This window comes from Plectropomus leopardus, chromosome 5 (assembly GCF_026936395.1).
Source record: "Plectropomus leopardus strain MGB_pleo_1.0 chromosome 5, ASM2693639v1, whole genome shotgun sequence".
Lineage (NCBI taxonomy): Eukaryota > Metazoa > Chordata > Actinopteri > Perciformes > Serranidae > Plectropomus > Plectropomus leopardus.
In genome coordinates, this window is record NC_142180.1 from 33,658,589 (window position 1) to 33,678,141 (window position 19,553).

General features: G+C 39.2%; 1 protein-coding gene across 1 annotated transcript; it reads left to right on the forward strand.

Moving 5' to 3' along the window:
- Positions 1 to 787: 787 nt before the first annotated feature.
- rai2 (retinoic acid induced 2) lies at positions 788 to 18,878 on the forward strand. Its single transcript, XM_042483827.2, has 2 exons — positions 788 to 946; positions 13,831 to 18,878. Exon 2 carries the CDS (start codon positions 13,908 to 13,910, stop codon positions 15,525 to 15,527), a length of 1,620 nt encoding a protein of 539 aa, XP_042339761.2. The 5' UTR covers positions 788 to 946; positions 13,831 to 13,907; the 3' UTR covers positions 15,528 to 18,878.
- The last annotated feature ends 675 nt before the right edge of the window (positions 18,879 to 19,553 follow it).

The window sequence follows — 19,553 nt, forward strand, 5'->3', positions numbered from 1 at the left end:
TACAAAATCCTACAGTTTTTAAGATTAGGTTTGTACATTTATTTATTTTGCAACAATATGGATGATTTTCTTTAGGTGTGCATATTTATTTATCACAGCCCTATGGACAGTTTTTTTTATGGTTAAGTTAGTGCATTTTTTTATTTATTGCAATTAAATGGATGTTTGAGTTTGTGCATTTATTTTTTTGCAACTATACTGATATTTTTGGAAGTAAATTGGTTCATTTATTGCAACTATATGAATGACTAAGTTAAGCTTATTTAATATTGCAACTATATGTATGACTATTTAAAATTGAAGATAGTGCATTTATTTATTTATTGCAATTATATTGGTGATTTTTAAGTTTGAGTTTGTGCAATTATTTTTTTTATTTTTTATTTTGCAGCTATATGGATTTTTAAGTTTAAATTTTTAAGTTTAAATTTTTTTATTGCAGCTATGTGGATGACTTTAAGTTTGTTTATTTTAATGTTTAATCTATATAGATGACTTTTTAAAAAAAAAAAAATGTAGTTTTCCAAGTATATGGGTGATTTTAAGTTTAAGTTGGCACATTTATTTATTTAAGTATACATTTATTTATGCAACTATATGGATGATTTAATGTGAGTATTTATTTTTGTCTTTTGTTGCCCTGTGAGATATACTGTTGTTTCAAATATTACGTCTCCACTTTTTTTCCTTTTTTGAAATGTATTTATTAATTAATTTTCTTAAGCCTCTGTGTCCCTGGGTGCAGGGTAAAGAGGAGGAGGAGGAGGAGGACCCGCTGACGGAGCTGCGTGCGCAGCTTCAGTCTGGAGTCGCTACGACGAGACCGCAATGAAGAGATAAATAGAAGCTTATCTATTTATTTGAAAGTATTCCGGGTCTCATTCATTGATAAGTGAGAGACGGCAGCTGGTTTGGGGAGCTGCTCACGCGCTCGTCTGCTTGTTGGGTGAGTGAATGTTGATGTTTGCGGTAAAACTGGATTTTAATGGCAGAATTAGATTAAAGGGCAGGAGATGAAACAGGGTGAGCTCAGGCTCCTCTCATGTGTACGTCGTTGAAACATTAATTCGTTTGAACATTAGCACGTGGATTAACTGGGAATTATTAAACTCGTGGCACGCGCTCGGTTTTAAAACGTTTTAAAGCCGTTTTTTTCCACATTTAGAGGTGATTTGCGCAGCTAGCTTGCACCGTGAAACGCGTACTGCCTGTCAGCGCGAGCTCGTTTATTTAAAAATGCGCCAGCTGTACTGAAACTTTAAAAATAACGTGTTGTGATTAAGCACGAGGACCCTCTCGCTGCCGTATATTAACGTGTTAAATGGCAGCGGAGCGTCACGCGCCCTCAGCCCTTCATGTTGCAGCCGTGTGATGTGTGGAGATGTGCGCACACACGGCGCACAGCCTCCTGATTTTCATGGCGAACCGTCGGCTCTCTGAGGGACCAGACACACCGGAGACCGGCCTCAGGATCCGCCTCTCTGTCCGGGAGGACGGTAAATGCTGTCTGTGGGGGGTTAAAAATGTCACCATGGAGGAAATAATGAAAATATCCTCAGATGAACCCGGCGGTGTCACACTCAGGGCCTGTCTCAGTAACACTGGATTCAATAGACTGTGTGCATCAGGCCCGGTTCTGCACTGCTTTGAATGGGGGTGCAAAACAAGATGTTAGTGGGTAATATGAGTAATTCAGATCAGGCCCCCTATAGGGTGCCAGGTGGCCCCCCAACCATTTTCTAATTTACTATAATAATAAAGCAATTCACTCTGGGAATTGTTTTGTGCTGTTAGTATACATTAGATGCCAGAGTGCATAAAACAGCATCAAAATAAAGCTTGTTTATGAAAAAAAAAATGCCAATGGAGAATTCCCTGCACCTCCCAACAGAGGTCCTAAGACATTAATGTCCTAAAATCCTAGAAATGTCCTAAAATGCAAGAAATGTCTTAAAATCCTTGAAATATCTGAAATCTTTGTTATGTCTTAAAATCTAAGAAATGTCCTAAAATCCAAGAAATGTCCTGCAATCCAAGAAATGTCCTAAAATCTGAGATGCGCCCTAAAATCCCAGAAATGTCTTTAAATCCTAGAAATGTCCTAAAATCTGAGAAAAATCCAGTAAATGTACTTAAATCCCAGAAATATGTGTAGGTAAGTGGAGCATCTTGCTTTAGTGAGACTGATCACTCAAAGTGAGAATTTTTCGGGGCTGATGATGCCTGTGTTTGGCGTTAGTTGGGCAGGTGGAGCATGGCCAGGTCACTGAGTGTGCATTACACTGGTGTCCCATCATCTCGTGCAATCATAGATCTGCTACCAGAAAGTGGTGCATTTTAGCAGCTTTTGCAGAAACACTTTCATATATAGTCTTATTTTGGGCTTCTATACACTTGAAGCAGGAAAACATTGTGCCCATTTTAATTTCTAATGTTTCTAGTCCACTTTGTAATTTGTAATGTTCAGTTTCTTTAGTGGGAAATGATTTCTTACTATTATCTCTAAACAGGGGCGTTGCTTTGTTTTTAGAGGACGGGGGCACAGTAAAAGGGGGGTCCTCCTTCATGAAGAAAATTTGATTTGATTCCCATTTCCTGCATTTCCTCATACATCTCGACACCACAGTATGTGATATTACTACCTTTTTTGTGCAGATGGCACAATTTATCCTGATTTTAGTGCTAAGCCTCATTGTTGGCTTAACTGATTCTTTTCAAAAACATGGAAAAACGGTAATGAGCAACAAAAAAAGGAACCGACCCAGAAGTAAGCAAGAAATGTGTGGAAAGTACAAAAAAATTACCTGAAAATCTGCCAAACAACCCAAACAAGCAAAGAAACAAACAAAAGTAATACAAACAAAGAAAAGGCACTAAGACGTTACTACATGAACTGAAAAAAAAACAACTTATTATTATGAGATATTTTCTTCTCTCTTGTTTACTATGTCTGTAATACCGTCTTCTTTGGTGCTCGTGGTTTCAGTAAAATTAATTGAATGATTGAATTGTAGAGAATCTTACCAAGATACCATGTGTGTAGCATGTCTTTAAAGTCTAAATATGCGACTCCTCTTTGTCATTTTTTCCGTTTATCAGCTCAAATCCACTTTCAGCCAGAAATTGACAGATGGCCATACAAAGTATTAAGCATGAAATTTGTGGAAACTGGGAGGTCCAGTCTCTGATTATTCACATCCTTTGGTCTTGTGCAGCCACCCGTTTGCTAATGAGCGCAGTATGGTTCATATACATAACAACACTTGACCCAGCGGTGTAAGCCCTCTGTATAAATGTATTTAAATTCGGCTAATTGGTTAAATATTGTTTCCATTTCTCCATTTGATAAGGATTTCTCAGCAGCAAAACGGGTAAAACTGTGACACAATGATCACTATTCCCATTGTATGCATTAGTCGTGTTGAATTATTCATCAGATTTGACTATTACGGCGGCATTTAGGAGAACAGCTGGAGGACAACCAGCAGAATAAAAGAAAATCTGTCCTGATGTGGGAGCACTCTGAGGACGTGAAGCTCATGATGAGGCTCCATGTGTCTCTCTAATGAGATGTAATTGGCTATCGGAGCGGAGGGGTGTTGAGGGCGATGACCTTTAGATCATCAGCCGTGCTCGGTGCGTCCCCGGTGCTTTGTTCCCCGTGGTCTGCAAATCAAACCCAGAATAAGGAAATATTACCGGGGCAAAGAAAGTGAGTCGTTCTTGTAATGTATTTGGACTGCAGTGCAGTTTAATGCAATTGAGTTGAAGGCGTTGTTGTTTTCTCTCTGCTATTGACTTACGCAAGGAAAGGAAAAAAGGAAATGTGGAAATCATTACAGTAACGGGGACAGGGGAGGGATTTCATTTGGCTCCCTGTTACGTTTCTATTTACTCAATTAGCTGTTACTGGCTGGTGAACACAAACCTCTTACAGATGAGAGCTGCAAACGGCGCTCGGCGCGTTGCTGCTCTTATCAGTACTTAAAGACACAAGATTGCAGGTTTGTTTGCGTTGCGCGTTTCTTGCATTAGCTCATATTTAATGGAAACACTGATGCTATTTTTAACAGCCTAATCTACAAACTGTATCATCATGTGGAAATGGAAAACTCTGACTCTGTTTACAAGCCGGTCTTTGGAAGATTAATATGTTTAACCCCAAAGCTATTTTTGTACACAAGGTTGTAATTAATTTTCTGACAGATCGCAGACCTTGCAATCTGAATTTTTGTGTGATTACGGGTTGACAGATGCTGTTTAAGAGGTGTTAGATTTAGCTGGAGGTGATACAGTTCCAGTGGCGTAAGGCGTTTACAAAGTTATGAAGAGCCCATGTGTGTCTTTATAAAATAACTAACCTATGATCTTATCCTGTAAACACGTGATCAAATAGAGACTTGACAGTGAATAACACAACACAACTGTCTCTGTCTCTCTCGCTCTCTCTCTCTCTCTCTCTCTCTCTCTATCTATATGTATATATATATATATATATATATATATATATATATATATATATATATATATATATATATATATATATATATATATATATATATATCTAAATCTATATACAGTACTGTGTAAAAGTCTTAGGCCATCTTAAACTTTATTTTGCAAGGTTACAACAGTTATAAATATTTATTTCCCAGTAGTCTTGTTACAAAAATATAACCACAACATAAAGGAAATCTGTATTCAGCATTAAAAACACAAATATTTCAGAATAAAATTACTTCAGCAGGGTGAAGTTGGGCAGACATTTTGAGATTTACAACACTAAACTTCTGGTTTATTCACATCAGGTTGCATTCAAGACACGTCCGAAGCCTAATATTGATTGTTTTAGCTACCTTTTGTTAATGTTGTACGATTCCATGATTCACACTAAATATTGAGTCCAAAAACTCAAATTTGTTCTGACTTTTTTGGTGTTTGTCTGTATTCTTTGTTTATATCTTAATAAAGAGACTGAGTAATGAATTGATACATATCAACATTATAGCTTTGCTAAAAAAAAACAAATCTATGTTGGCCTAAGACCTCTGCACAGTACTGTATATGTAGATATATATAATGCAAAGGTGGTATGAAGACGGGACTTCGTAGCGGCTCTATTGAGTGATCTCTCTGTAAAAAGCGTTAGTCTTAAGTTTGTCTGTTCTGGGCTACTGTAGAAACATGGACTTCAATATTGTGATCTCTGGGAATGAGGACCTGTTTCCTGTGTAGATATAATAACAAAAACAGTCATTCTTAATTTCAGGTGATTATTCACTATAAAAAAACATACTCATTATATCATATTCCACTTGTGCCAATATATCCCTCTAAATGCTGCACACTGGCCCTTTAACTCGGGATCTAAAAGAGTAGATTTAGCTGACTTGTGGAATATCAGCAAGTTGTTTATTGATGTGTGACATCTTTCTGTGACCTTCTCTCTCTGTGATAACACGGAGACAAAGCAAAGTCACAGTCCGATACTGTAACGGGGGAAAAAACAAAGATGATCTCTGTGTACTTTGGCTCACTCTCCTCTCCGCTGGTGAAACTTCCCTCTTCTGCTGCTCGTCTGCAGCATTTGACATCGTTCTCACATGATTCGTCGAGGAGCGAGTCGAGCTGCGAGCTGCTGCGTGAGGTGATTACTGATTAGCATCAGGTCACCTGATCTGAGGGCTCAGAGTAATGCTCACTTTTTTTAAAAAATGTCTTCTCATACAACAAAAAGCTGGAGCATAAAAAGTTATTTCACCCTTGAAGCTGAGTAAAGAGGAGCAGTTAGACCGAGTGTATAATCTGGGTTATATTTTTCTGGCTTTGTGCACAGTCAGGCCGAATCATCACAGCCTGAGACAGTAGGGGAGTTTTAACAAAGAAAGACTTCTTTGGTCAGCGAGGCTTTATCGTGTCACAGATCTCATGACCACGTTATCAAGCAGGAAATGTCTTGCCACAAACTTCCTGGAAGGCGAGTGAGGCCATAGTATCAGAAAATGGAAAAATAGAATACATCCTTATTTCCTACTTTGGTTCTTAATTTAGAATATAAAGTCCAGTTTTCCTTGTTTATTTTATTATAGAGACTTAGGAGACTTCAGAAAATAAAAGCGAGGTACAGGCATGCAGACATTATGTGCGTGAGGTTTAGTCCACAAGTATATGGGATATTTTTGAAAAATTTCCTCCTTCATCCTCGAAAAAAAAAGTCCAAAATCAAAATCCATAAAGTGCTATCAACAGCCTACCAAACCAACAGGCAGCGACGCACAGAAAAAGATGACGTTGGCCAATCAGAAGCCTGGAAAAAGGTCATCAGTGAAGGGTTGCATTAGTGCATCATAGTGCACTTTGATGCCTTCGTTCCTCAATATAATAAAAGAGTAACTGTACATTTATACACATGCATATTTGCCTTATTTTATTTGTGAGTTACTAGCACATCAACAGCCCTCCAAAGTTGTAAATATGAAGTATGTTTGCGTTATGAAATATGAAGTAAATTAGGAAATTTCAATGATACCCGAGTTCCCGAGTTGTGACATTTACATGATGTTTCGGGGCAGCTTAAAAATGGCGGAAAACAACAGAAGTGTCAACAAATGACAGTAAAAAATTATACATTTTGTTATTTTGTTCCCAGTAGCTATCAGTAGCAAGAAAGCAAACTTTTAATTATAAAGCATGATTGATTAAACATTATTTTATAACACGAGTTGCCGACTTGTTGTCATAAATGCATAAACATGGCGGGCAAAAGTCAATGTTTGGTTAGTGGTAATAAACTTTTTTTAATTAATTCACGTATTAAATATCAGTTTTTATCACATGTAAAATGTAATATGGTGTTTAAGCTAACTGCTGTCCATGTAGAGTGACCTAGATTAAATATAAAAATATAATATATATAAAATGTATAAAAAATAAAATAATTTATAAAAATATAAAGAAACTGGAAACCTCTCTTACCATTAAAATGCAACCCATCTTCTTTGTAGCCTTCATGTTCTTCCCACTTTACGACCTCAAAGCAAACAAACACAACGAAGAACGAATTCCCAATTCCCAAACTACGACTTCTTTATGACACATGGATGCAGCAAAAGTCCTGTTAGCAGCGTTAGAGCAGTCACTATTTTGGCCTCCTGTACGTTTGCACAAAATGTCGCGTCATTTGGGAAGCCTCAGAAAAGACAACAACTCTCACTGCGACATCACGAGCCAAAAACTCTTAGATTTTTTTCTGTCTACATGTCAAAACTGAAAATATAGTCTCTATGTATATTCACCCTGAACAGAGTTTTCTAAAAAGTTTGTTTTCAGTGACCAAAAACACAGCTGTATGGATGAAGAGCGAACATGCACAGAGGAATTTTAAACGCCCAAGTATTTGTGGATTGGGCCTGAGATGGATGTATTCCCGTACTTTTACTTGGATTCTCATGTCTACAAACTGCCTTTTTTGTGTGGCCTGTGGTCCCATGACTTGCAGAATGAGTTTTCACGATGACAAAGCAGGATGTGTTTTTTATGTCTATTACATGCATGTAGACAGCCATGATACTCTGGCCTATAAAACAACTGCTGCCTTCCTCTTTGAACCCTCAGAGGGAAAATCCGCCACCTTTTATGTGAATCTCCAATCAGTGTTGATGGTAAATATAGTCGAATGAAGCAATAAATCCCTCAGTGCGTGCTATACTGACTGAGTTCTCCTGCTTGCTGAGCCGTGCATTGCACAGGATGCATCGCACGTGACCCACTATAGCTATGACTTTGTTGGCCAAAACATGTTGTAGCTGAGGTTTAAAAGTTATAAGTATAGCCTGTATTTCTCCAGATGTTCTCATGTGCTGTTCATATATTTAACATGAGAGGTTATGTACCAAAATTCATATATAACCCACATAATCATGAGGCAGTAATTTGCGTATATTCCATGTAATAGGGACGGTTGCAATCACGTAACCAACGTTCTGATGGGAGTAAACAGGGAAGTATTATAAAGAAAAAGTTTGTGAAAAATCTGTGAGGCAGATTGAACAAAGGGTTTTTCTCCCATTTTTAGATCCTTGTGAAACAAAGTAATGATCATGATGATATTAACGATATTATGAATACAGATGAGCTCTTTGCTGGTGTAGAGGAGTATTTCCTCTCACGCAGGTGCAGAACACACATGCTGGCTGGCCGTCGGTTTGGTGTGTTCACGTGCAACTTTTTGGCTGCGACAAAGCAGCGTGAGCTACGCAGCAGGGGGCTTTCGTCACCGCTCAGATGTCGGTTTGGTGTGTCTGGGCCTTTAGCACTGCAGTGGTCATTTAAATCTTTATAGAATCTCCTTTGCATTTTTCTTGACCCCATGACATTTTTCGAGGTCAAGGAAAAGTGGTAAGAGAAGAGATTTTTTATGATTATTCAACGGCAGCCGCGGACAGTTTGATACAGTCAAAGAGAAGCTCGATTGTCGAGGGGCGTGTAGAGCACGCCCCCCTGCAGCCGGAGGTGAAATCCAGCCTGTAGCTCTTCCAGCATCCAAATTCATCACTAGGTGGGTTTCCATGAACCCTCAAATTGTGCTATCTGATATTGTTGAAAGTTTTTATGCTTGCATGAGGTGGTATTTCAGGCAATTTGAAAAAGCCATGCTTCGTAAAACTGCAATGGAAACACTTTTTTGGCTTTTATAGGTCACTCTGCACAGGAAGCCAGTTTATAAACAGCTATGGCTATGCGCTTGTCAGTGGGAACATGATGCAGCAGGCGCTTACAAGAGTTGTTATTGCATCACATAACTCTTGAGAAGTTGAGCGGATCATCCAGAAATGTTGAATCCACAATTCCTCTGAAATTGTGTACTATCACCTCCTAGAAATCCCTCCCATGTGTAAGGAGCTTGTCTTTCCATTATCGCTTGCATGACACGCCTACGTCGCCTTAGATTGGAAATAATGGCGGCTAGTGTGGTGGCTGCAATAGGAATAAACCTGCTCATGTTTTGAACATCCATCATCATGCTTCTCGAAATGTTATCATGAGAGGAGACGTCACATAACATCACTCAAAGGAAACACAGTCATCTCATAATGTTGTTTTATGGACACTTTAAAAATATTGTGTAAGTTTTGCACAAATCTGTAATGGAAACCCGCCTACCGTCAATATAGCACGCACTAAAGAATTTATATTCTCTACATTAGCATCAACAATGATCAAACATTAACATAAAAGGTGGCGAGTTTTCCCTTAAAATGCCCTTCGACTCCAGACTGTGTTGGAACAAGCACAGAAGCCTCAAACCATAAATGCACGAAAGCTTTTATTGGGGTCTTACAGGGTGTGTTAAAGCGTGTGGTAGTATTCCCGAGGTGCACACGCTTCCCGGACCTCTCTCATGCGTGAAACGGCGACGAGGTTATCGGCCGACCGTCTGGCTGCAGAATCCTGCGTGTAATCCATCAGAGCCGTGTTACAATGTCTCATCTATGCTACAGCACAATGTAAAGCACGGCCTGGGGGGATCGAGCGCTCCTCCTCGCTGCTCTCTGAGGCAACCCAACACCACATGAAGGCTGTTCAGAAAAAAGTGTCACGCTTTTGCAGGAAAATTGGAACTGCATGTGTGCATTTAATTGAGCTGTTAATTTAAAAGGTATGGGAGACTTTGTTGTTGGATTTCAGGTTGTTAAAAGTGAACGTATTATCCTCGGAGCTCCCATCAGTATGAATAATTGACCTGGCTGACATCGGATGCATTGTGTCCGCAGGCACCCAGGGGATGTTTTATCAGTGCAGATGGATGAGGGCTGACAGCCAGTGCAGGCAGGACATGTGTCGTGTGGAAGTGTCATGTAGTGAGGAGGAAAGCCAACACGCAGTGGGATTATAAAAGCATGATAACAACGGAGATGCTGTCCTGGAGAGACAGAAAGGTCCTGAGATGGATCAATTATGAACTTTATTCCAGTAAAACCTCGTCTATATCGGCTTATTGAAGCTCGGGGGTGTGAATTTAAGACTTCTCCCTCTTCAGCTGCGTATGTCTTCTAACCTCGGGCTTAACCTTAACCAAAGTGGGGGAGGGGAACAAGGGAATGATGGGAAAATTAAAGACTGTTAATTCTGTCTCTAATGAGGAAAACACAAGCAGCATAATGGAGTGAGGAGTGTGTTTCACTGCATAAAGGCCATTTTTTTTTATGATCAGGAAGCAGATGATCTGTTTTTGTGTTTATCTTTGTTGGTGGCATGTATAGAGAATTAAAAATAAAATTTGGCCTTCAAAAACACTGGCACTAAGAATAATCCACTGAAAAATAAAACAGGCTTTAAACATTTTTATTTTGATATTTTTTGCATTCTGATGTTTTTCTTTAACAATCTTTGTTTTTTTGTTTTCCTTCATGTCACTCTCTTTTCTACGATGGCTTATCAAGGCCGCTGGGTTAAAAAAATGTTAAAAAACGGAAGGTAATATTTTGAGAAAAAAACTCAGAATTTCCAAGAGTAATGTTGCAAATTTGAAAAGAAAAAATAGGATCTTCTCTGAGTTTATAAAGTTGCAAATTTGTGAGAAAAAAATCAGAAAAATAGTGTTTCTTGGGATCAAAGCACCACATCACTTCACTTTAGATTAACCTCAACACGCAGACGCTGCTGTTTTATGCCTGCAGTGGAGAAACTTATCAAATTATACTTTGCAATTGGATTTAGCAATAAGGAAATACTTATTTCTTTAGCCCGAAATCACCAGATTCTCATCAGCATCTGGACTGTGAAGAGACATTCAGGTGAACTGGGCCTATCAGATGAAAAGCACATACTGATTTTAAAGACATGCTTTGGCAGCGTGTGTGTGATGAGGTTGATACAAAGTGAAATGATGTGGTGCTTTGATCCCCCCAAACACAAAAAAACATATCTGTCTTTTTTTCTTCACAGATGTGAATATAAGACTTTTTTTCTCAGAAATGTCCATTTTTCTCACAAATTTGCAACATTAATCTTGGAAAGGTCTGACTTTTTTATTGAAATGATGCCCTCAGTTTTTTTCTGTTTTTTTTTTTTATCTGTCCCTAATACACTGTTGTAGAAAAAAGTGCAAAAAAATCAGAATGAAATACAATGTTTGTTTTATTTTTCAGTGGATTTTCAGTTCTATTGTTTCCTTATTCAATGCCAAATTTTATATTTTGATGCCAAACTTTACTGCCACTGTTGTTGCACTAGCGCTGTACAATATTTAATTTCCCCAACCTAGTCACCAAAAACAGGGCAAAACATGGATACATTACACTGCATTATTTTGTGGCTGAAACACTGAAACTTTACTATTTCTGCATTTTAATAACAGGCTATGGATATCATGCGGTTACGTTTGGGCACAAAAACCACATACATACGGTTTATTTGTGCACCTGAACGAGCCAACAAAGTGCTTTACATCAGACACACAACAGCCGCACTGTCACCAGCTTCATGTTGGGCCAGTCTCTGTTTACCTTTTAATTTTTAATCACAGTAACAGCTGGAGATAACAGGGCTGGGACGTACAACAGACCGCCTCGGTCATGTGCCCACTCTCAATTTCCTGTTTTATATTACATCTTCTCGGCTCCTACGTGGTCAGTTGTGATGATTTATGATGATTATGATCATTGTTTTATGGGATGAGTTGTGCTCTGGATGATGCATTTTAATTGTATGTTGAGTTTTTCCCTCAGTGAGAGAGATTTTCTATCAGGCTACAGCCACAATATGTAGGAACTGGGCCAATTGAAACTTTATTTAAAGGGACGCTTTGCTAATTTTACACAGGCTGTCAGTGTCCGTTTACAGATCTCCTCAGCCTGTGAAAACTGTAGGATAATCTCCGCCGCAGCTCGGGTGGAGCTTTTTCAAGCCTGAGAAGGTGAGCTTGATGAGGTCATGGTGATGTCATCGGGGTTATCTCAGAGATGGTTGGAAAATGACAGATTTTGTAACAGAAAGGTTATGTGACAAACGGAGGTGTGCAATTTCAAAGATGTGAGTGTTTACTTGGCAGGAAGGGGTGCATTATGGGAACTGCAGGATGTCTTTTGGAGCTGTACTTTATATATTCTGAGACTAAGGGTTGGGATAAATTTTGTGTCTTTGGGCTCGTTCGAGACGCTTGGAAAGCGGACGAGAGCAGGCGGCCGCAGCAGGAGGCGGTGACAAAAAGCTGCGATCAAGTCAGACAGATTTTTGACTTCTCCAGCAGCATTTAGACTGTGCAGGAAGTCACAGAAACACTCGCATCCTGTCAGATCTGATTCATTAAAATGTTATCGGACCCATATATCAGTTTGTCTGCAGTCTCCAATTGTGACACAGTCGCCTATTAAAATGCTTCACAGGCGATCTGTGATTTCTTTTTGTAGTTCAGCTTCTCAGCAGTTAACAGTCATTTTCTGAAGACATACAGAGAACAGTGCATTATGTTTTTGGATTTCTGAAAGTAATATAAATATGTTTTCACGAAAAGTTAAGATTGTATTTACGTACACAAGAAATAGTGACGCACACTTTATATGATGTTTACTTTTAATGGTCTCTGTCTCGTTTTTCTTCTGATATAAAAGATAAATTTCCAGGTATTTTATCATTCTGTGGAGCGACTGTTTATATTAGTCGGTCTTTGAGTTTATGTTGATTGTTGTGTGTTGTAATGTGTTTAGTCAGACTGTGAGTATAAATGTTGTGTATTTATATAATCTTGCTAATGAAAAATTGTCAATAAAAAGTCCACAGGATGAGTAGCTGCTGTTTAAACCAGAAGCTAATGGGGATCTTAATAAACAAACTTCCATTTTACACAAATTCTCATGAAAAAGAGCAACATATCAGTTTGCTGCCGTATATAAATCAGCTGAGCAGACCTGTCATCCTTAAACTACATAAATAAATGAAAAATATCAGCCTAACAGTCAAACACAGAGGAAAAAAACAAGACTACAGCTCTCATTAAAGATTAGTCAGATGGCCTATAGTCAAGGCTTCACATCTGCACTGATGTTATTCCTCAAATCACACAAACCACATGTCTTTGTGTCACTGAATATGTCAATAATTAAAACTGTGGTGTTAATACAGACTCTGTATAGTTAATGATCTGTGATGTGAGTAGCCCGTAGGCTGTTTCTTACTTCAAAACGTCACCATCAGCCACAAAACATATATTCTCTGAACAGAATAAAGCGTCAAAGCAGCTTGGGTATTTATTCAGGTGATTTTACTACCAGGAAGAGTGACCGTGCGCTAAAAGACCTGTGTCTCTTACAAGCTCAGACTTTTAGGGCTAAAGCTCTAAAAACTTCATCTGTCTTGATCTCTGGAGATTAGTTTTGTAAATCTCATATTTTCTGCCCAAGAGAGTTCAAGAAATGTGAAGTGAAGAGGGAGGTCACGCTAAATACTTAGCCAGTCGAAGTTTTTTTATTCTAAAATATTTGTTTTTATTACTGTATACGTATTTCTTGTATGATGTATTTTAGTAATGAGACCACTGAGAAATAAATATGCATGCACAGTACGATATATTAATCATAATTTTATGGAATATTTTGCTGTTTAACTCATAAGTCACAGTGCTGTATAAAGAAAAACATCCAACACTCGTTCTTCTTGAGCTGTAACAGACGCAACACAGAGCGCGTCGTTCAAATGTCATCGCTCAGAGGACAAACTCCAGACCGTTCTACAGCTCTGTGTACAGTTTTCAGTACACGTGTAAGATTTTCCACATTATAGCAAATGTTTGAAACTCCTGCACATCATTAAACATCCTGTTTCCTGTTTCAGGGCTGCCGAGAAGAATAATGGATGAAACCTGTCACTAGCACTTGCTGAAGATTTCGATTGACTCCTCAAACTGAAGTATGGAGGGCAGCGACGATGTGTCTGTAAACATGACGCAGTCCCAGACGGATGTGTGCAGCGCGGAGGTGGGAGGAGGAGGAGGAGGAGGAGGAGAAATCCCCAGTAAGGTGGAGGAAGGAGTAACTCCCCTCGCTCCTGTGGATTCCTGCGGCAGCAGCGCGCCTGGACTGAGCAAAGGAGCGCTGTCGAACCTGGTGGAGCCTCCTGCGCCGTCAGTGGTGAGTCCCACCGCTGAAACTCCGGGAGGCGTGGCGCTCAAAGTCGCCACAACTGTGCTGCACCCGGTGTGCCTGGGAGACAGCCCGCTGATGCTGCCCATCCACCTCCAGATGGCCGGAGCAGCCGGCTCTCAGCTCGGCCAAATGGGGGCAGCACCGTACTTGATAACAAGCCAAAGCCCGGTTTCTCTTCCTCTGGTGTTGGATCAGCAGGTCATCCAGCACATGAGCCCCTCTGTGATTCCTCAGACCGCTAACAACGTCCTGTGTCAGAACCCTTTGACGTTTGGTTTACCTCCGGCCGTCGATCAGAAGACAGCAGGACAGACGCAGGAAGCCAATCTGCTCTCTCTGCTGCAGAATCCAGCGTTTGCAGCCATCCTGCAGGATCTCTTCCCGTCCCAGGCGGGTTCATCCACCTGCCAGTCACCAGGCTCCACCTTCTTCCCTCTTCCTCCCCTCACACCTCCCTACACCTCCCCTCTGGCGCCACTAGTCCCTCCTGCTACGCTCTTAGTCCCCTACCCGGTCATCATCCCCCTGCCAGTGCCTCTGCCCGTCCCTCTGCCCATCCCCATCCCCGTCCCTCAGACCGAGGACTCGAAGGGGAACATGCCAAAACCAGTTTGCACTGTGAGCAAAAGCACTCAGACTTCTCCAAAAGATACTACCTCTCCATCATTGTCTTCACGCAAATGCACGCCGTCATTCCAGCCACAAAATGCATCCTCGCTTCCTCTAGACGAAGGACAAGCTCTAGACCTTTCTGTCAGAGCGTGTCCGGTTGAACTAAAACAGGAGTACCCCAGTCCGCAGCAGGACAGTGTGCTCGACTTGTCGGTGCCTGCTGTGAGGAAAAAGTGCGTTCAGTCAGACAGAGAAGTAGCTTTTCACTCTGGTCAGGAAACAAGCGGGACGTCTTTGTCTCTGGGCGTCGAATGCACTCAGAGTTTAGATTCCAAACTCCTGGGAAGTCTGGCTTCGCTGGAGTTCAGCCGGCAGCATAAGTGGGTGGTTGACAGCAGCTCTGGAGGGTCCAGTTCTCAGCAGGCGTCTCTGAGCGGACCCGGAAACCTCGAGATAGTCAGCGCTTCGCAAACAGCCAAGGTCATCGTCTCGGTGAAGGACGCCATCCCCGCCATCCTCTGCGGGAAGATTAAAGGCCTCTCAGGAGTCTCCACCAAGAACTTTTCCATCAAACGGGACGGCAGCCAGGGGGCGTCTCTGCAGCAGCTCTACGCGGTGCCGTCCGCATCACACGGCGAGCAGCACGACCCAAACAACCCGCATAAAAAGGTCCCGAAGAACAGGGCGATCAAATTGAAGAAGGTCAACTCGCAGGAGATCCATTTTCTGCCAATGAAGAAGCAGAGACTCGCAGCGCTGCTCCCCAGGAAGTGAAAGTGCACAGCAGAGGGGGATTAATTGCCGGACCGCTCTCGGGTAATCCTTCCAGAGCGTGTAACATAAAACACATGTGGGGACGTTCTGTAATCAAACTCATACATTTACATGTCCAATCAGAGTTTGGCTCATAGAGACTGCTGAGGTTTGTGGATGTCTGAGTGTGACACTGTTACAGAAATGCTTTCCATCAGAGTTTTTCTGTGTTTTTTTTTTTTTAAATAATGCACTAGTTTTCAGTGTTATACTAAACCAGAAATGTTTTTGTTTGGCTGCTTAACCCCTTGAAACCTGGATTTTTCAAAAACATGGAAAAAAGGCAATAAAATGGGCAAGAAACTTGCAAGAAATTAGTAAAAGGTCATTAAAAATTAATTTTGAACATGAGGGTAGGATTATTAGAAAGTTAACCCCCTAAAAATGTCTAAATGTCTAAGATTTATAGTTATAAAAAAATTATATTTAAAATGATTTGAGAGAAAAAATATGTTAAATAAATGCTTTTTTTAATCACTGCTTTAGGTTATTTTTGTGATTTTTTTTCTTTCTTTTTATTTTTTTTGTTGTATCTTATTTTATGGTGATTTTCTTGTAACTTTTTTAAACTAATTTTTGGCTAATGTTTGGGACGTGTTTTGTTAAGTTTGCTTGTTGCCTTCTCACCATGTTTTTGAAAGAAATCAAAGCAATTGCTCAGGTTTTAAAGGGTTAATGGGCTCTCCGTGTGGCTTTTGGAAATTGTCTTTATAGATCAGAGATGTTGAGAAACATTTTTGACTTTATAATTACAGCGAAGGCACATGGGTTCCATTTTTCCATGTGGGATCATGGTTTGTTTCCGTGTGTAATTTTTATTTGAGTGCACTGAAGACCTTAAAAAAAAAAAAACTGTTGTTGAGGTTCTCACTGTTCAGAGCGGAGCAGTGTGTACTGGCAGGACGTGACTGTTAAAACATGTCCCACCATCGGAAATTCCCATAGTCATCAGTAGCTCACTGGAGCGATTCATTCCCGTCTGATTGGTCGGGGTCTAGCATGACAGGCTAATAAGGACTTGGCAAAACCCAGAGCCACAATTTCATTCACATGAATGTTGGCACCAGCCTTCAGTCGTGACTAAATACATTTTATTTCGTTTTACGGCAGGGAAAAAAAAGGGACGTCTTAATCGTCCTCACATATAAACAGAACTTTGTCTGGGCCTGTCTAAGTATAAGGAAAGTATTTCTGGAAAAGAGCTGTTTAGGTTGCTGACTGAATTAGCAGTTTTTGATCCGGCTTCAAAATAAAAGCTGACAAAACACCTCACAGCAAGAGCGTCAAACACCAGAGCCCCCTGCTGTTTCCACTAACAGACTTATGAAATGAATCTCGGTGGAAGTTGTAATATGTATTTCAGCAGTTAAAGCTGTGGTAGGCAGTCGAATATGGGCTTCATTGGGCAAAACTCCCATAATAAACCCAGAATATTGAAATTTAAGTGTTTTGAGAGAATACTACACCTCTGCATCTCCTTGTGGCTCCGTTTTCAAACTTCTGAAAACAGAAAATCGAAGCCGGGAAAGGACACTTAAGTCAATCACAGTTCACTTTCTCAGCGAGGACATACCTAATGGTTATTATACAAATGCAGATGTGCGTGCACGTCTTTTTAGATGGTGAAAACTGGTGAAAAATTTGCTGTACTACCATTGGTAACAACTGCCCACACTGCAAAACAACCCAAAAAAGGAAGACTGGCTCATCAAAAAGCGTTTAAGGCAGGCCCCAAGGAAGTCATAGTGGCCTAACAGTGTAATTACACCGTCACATGATGCCCTGTGGCCCAAAACGACTTTTTCTCATTGACGTACGTGGCAAAAAAGACATTTGTTTATCAGTGAATAGATTTTTTTGAGCTTCACAACCCACGCAAACAACTTGTTACACTCTTTTTTCAATAACAGCATTTATGTCCCAGACACTATATTTATAATTAGAATAATTTTATATTTAAAATTATTTTACCGAATTTTTTTTTTTTAAATAAATGTATTTTTTTCATCACCGTTTTAGATTATTTTTGGGATTTTTTTTTAACTTGCTTATTTTCTGGTGATTTTCTTATAACATTTTTACTATTTTTTTTGCCTTAGACTCTTTTTGATAAGCCTATCTTCCTTTTTCGGATTCTTTATCAGTGGATAGATTTTTTGAGCTTCACAACCCACACAAACAACTCGTTAAACTCTTTCTCAATAACAGCATTTATTTTTTATTTATTTATTTATCTGAGAAACAGAGAGCGTGAGGCAAGGAGCAGCTGAGCAAATGTGCTGTGTGCAACTTTACAATGAAATATAATTAAATACGCCAACGTATTTGGGTCATTGTATGACGCATGGGCAAATATCAGTGGTCGTCCGGTGGGAGGGGCTTAAGACAGAGAAGTAGGAGCTGCAGGAGGAGGGTGAATTTTCAATATTTTCTTCCTTTTCCAGATTTCTGCCTATCCCAGCTTTAAATTGGTTTGAGTATTAAGGATGGGCTAAGTGAAGAACAGCCAGATAAAAAAAAAGAAATAGTGACAATTTTTGGCTTCAGTGAGAGAAAAAGCTGTTGGTATGTTTAAGTGTGTTATTAGAATCAGTAGCCTATTGTTGAGACCCCTTTATCAAGTGTAAAACATTAGTTCCATGTAGTTCAGTGTCTTTTTTTTTCGTGCAGCATGGTGTTTTTTCTCCCCCATGATTATGATCAGAGTTGTGAATGTGAGACTATTGTTGTGCGTCAGTTAATTTATCCTATCGAGTGCACTTTGTCATAGTTTAGTTGGAAAAAAAATGTTACAGGGTGTCCATCCTACTCTATTAAAAACTGTGTCGCCCCTTTGTGATTATAGCATTTATGAAATCTGTGAATTATAGCAGCCATATGCAGACTGTCTGGGTGAACAAAGAAAGGATGGAAAGCTCTACTTTTTACCTGTTTTTATTTATATTGATGTACTTTAGCAATCCCAGTACATTTCACTTTAACTCTGCGGTCCATTCAACAGGGAGCTCCTCTGATGACTTTGGTTGTACAGGATTTGACCCTAATTTATTCTTTGTACAACTTTTATTTATACAAGCTGTATATATACTGGATGGTCAGTTTGGAGACTGTGTGTGACTGGATATAAAAAAAGAACTGCTTACTTTGTAACTGTCAGTCTCCTGAAGCACTTTCTGCTTCGTAGAATTGTTATTTTAAAGACGAGATGTCAGTGAAGAAACAACAGTTGAAATGTGCTGGCAGTTAAATGTTTGCTTACTGTACAGTTATGTGTGCTTTTTATATGGAAGTGAACTAAAAATCTCCAATGTCTCTATTTGTGTCTGCCTTTTTTCTTAAGGACAGTCTATTTTTATCATTAATATGTCAGTTTTTGTCGATGAAACAGGATTGACATCAGGGAAAATGGCAGAACAGACTTACATTAGGGGACCTGTTTTGCTCATTTTCGGTTTGGCTTGGCTTAAAAAAAAAAAAGTTACAAGAAAATTACCTGATATTTAGGCAAAAAAAAAAAAAAAATGTAAATAAAAAATAATAAATGATTATTATATAGTTTTCTTTAAAAAACAAAAACAACAACAAAAAACAACAAAAATATATTTTGTTGAACATATTTTCAGGTCATTTTCTATTTTCATATTTAGTTAAAAAAAATAGGAGAAAATAAATATATACATAAAAATAAATTGATAAATCCATTATATATATATAATATATTATATATGTAGGCTATTTATTATATATTTCCCCTTTTTTATTTATTTTTTAAATATGAAAATAAAAAATGACCTGAAAAACATAAAAAAAATAAAATAATTTGTTTTAATTAACTTTTTATCAATAACCCCTTCTCTTTGAAAACTAATTTTCATTTTCTTGTCACCTTTTCATAACTTCTGGCAAGTTGTAGGACATTTCTTGCGAAGTTGCTCATTTCCTTTTAGCCAATGTTTTCAAATGGAAAAAAAGTGACGTTTTCGTTTG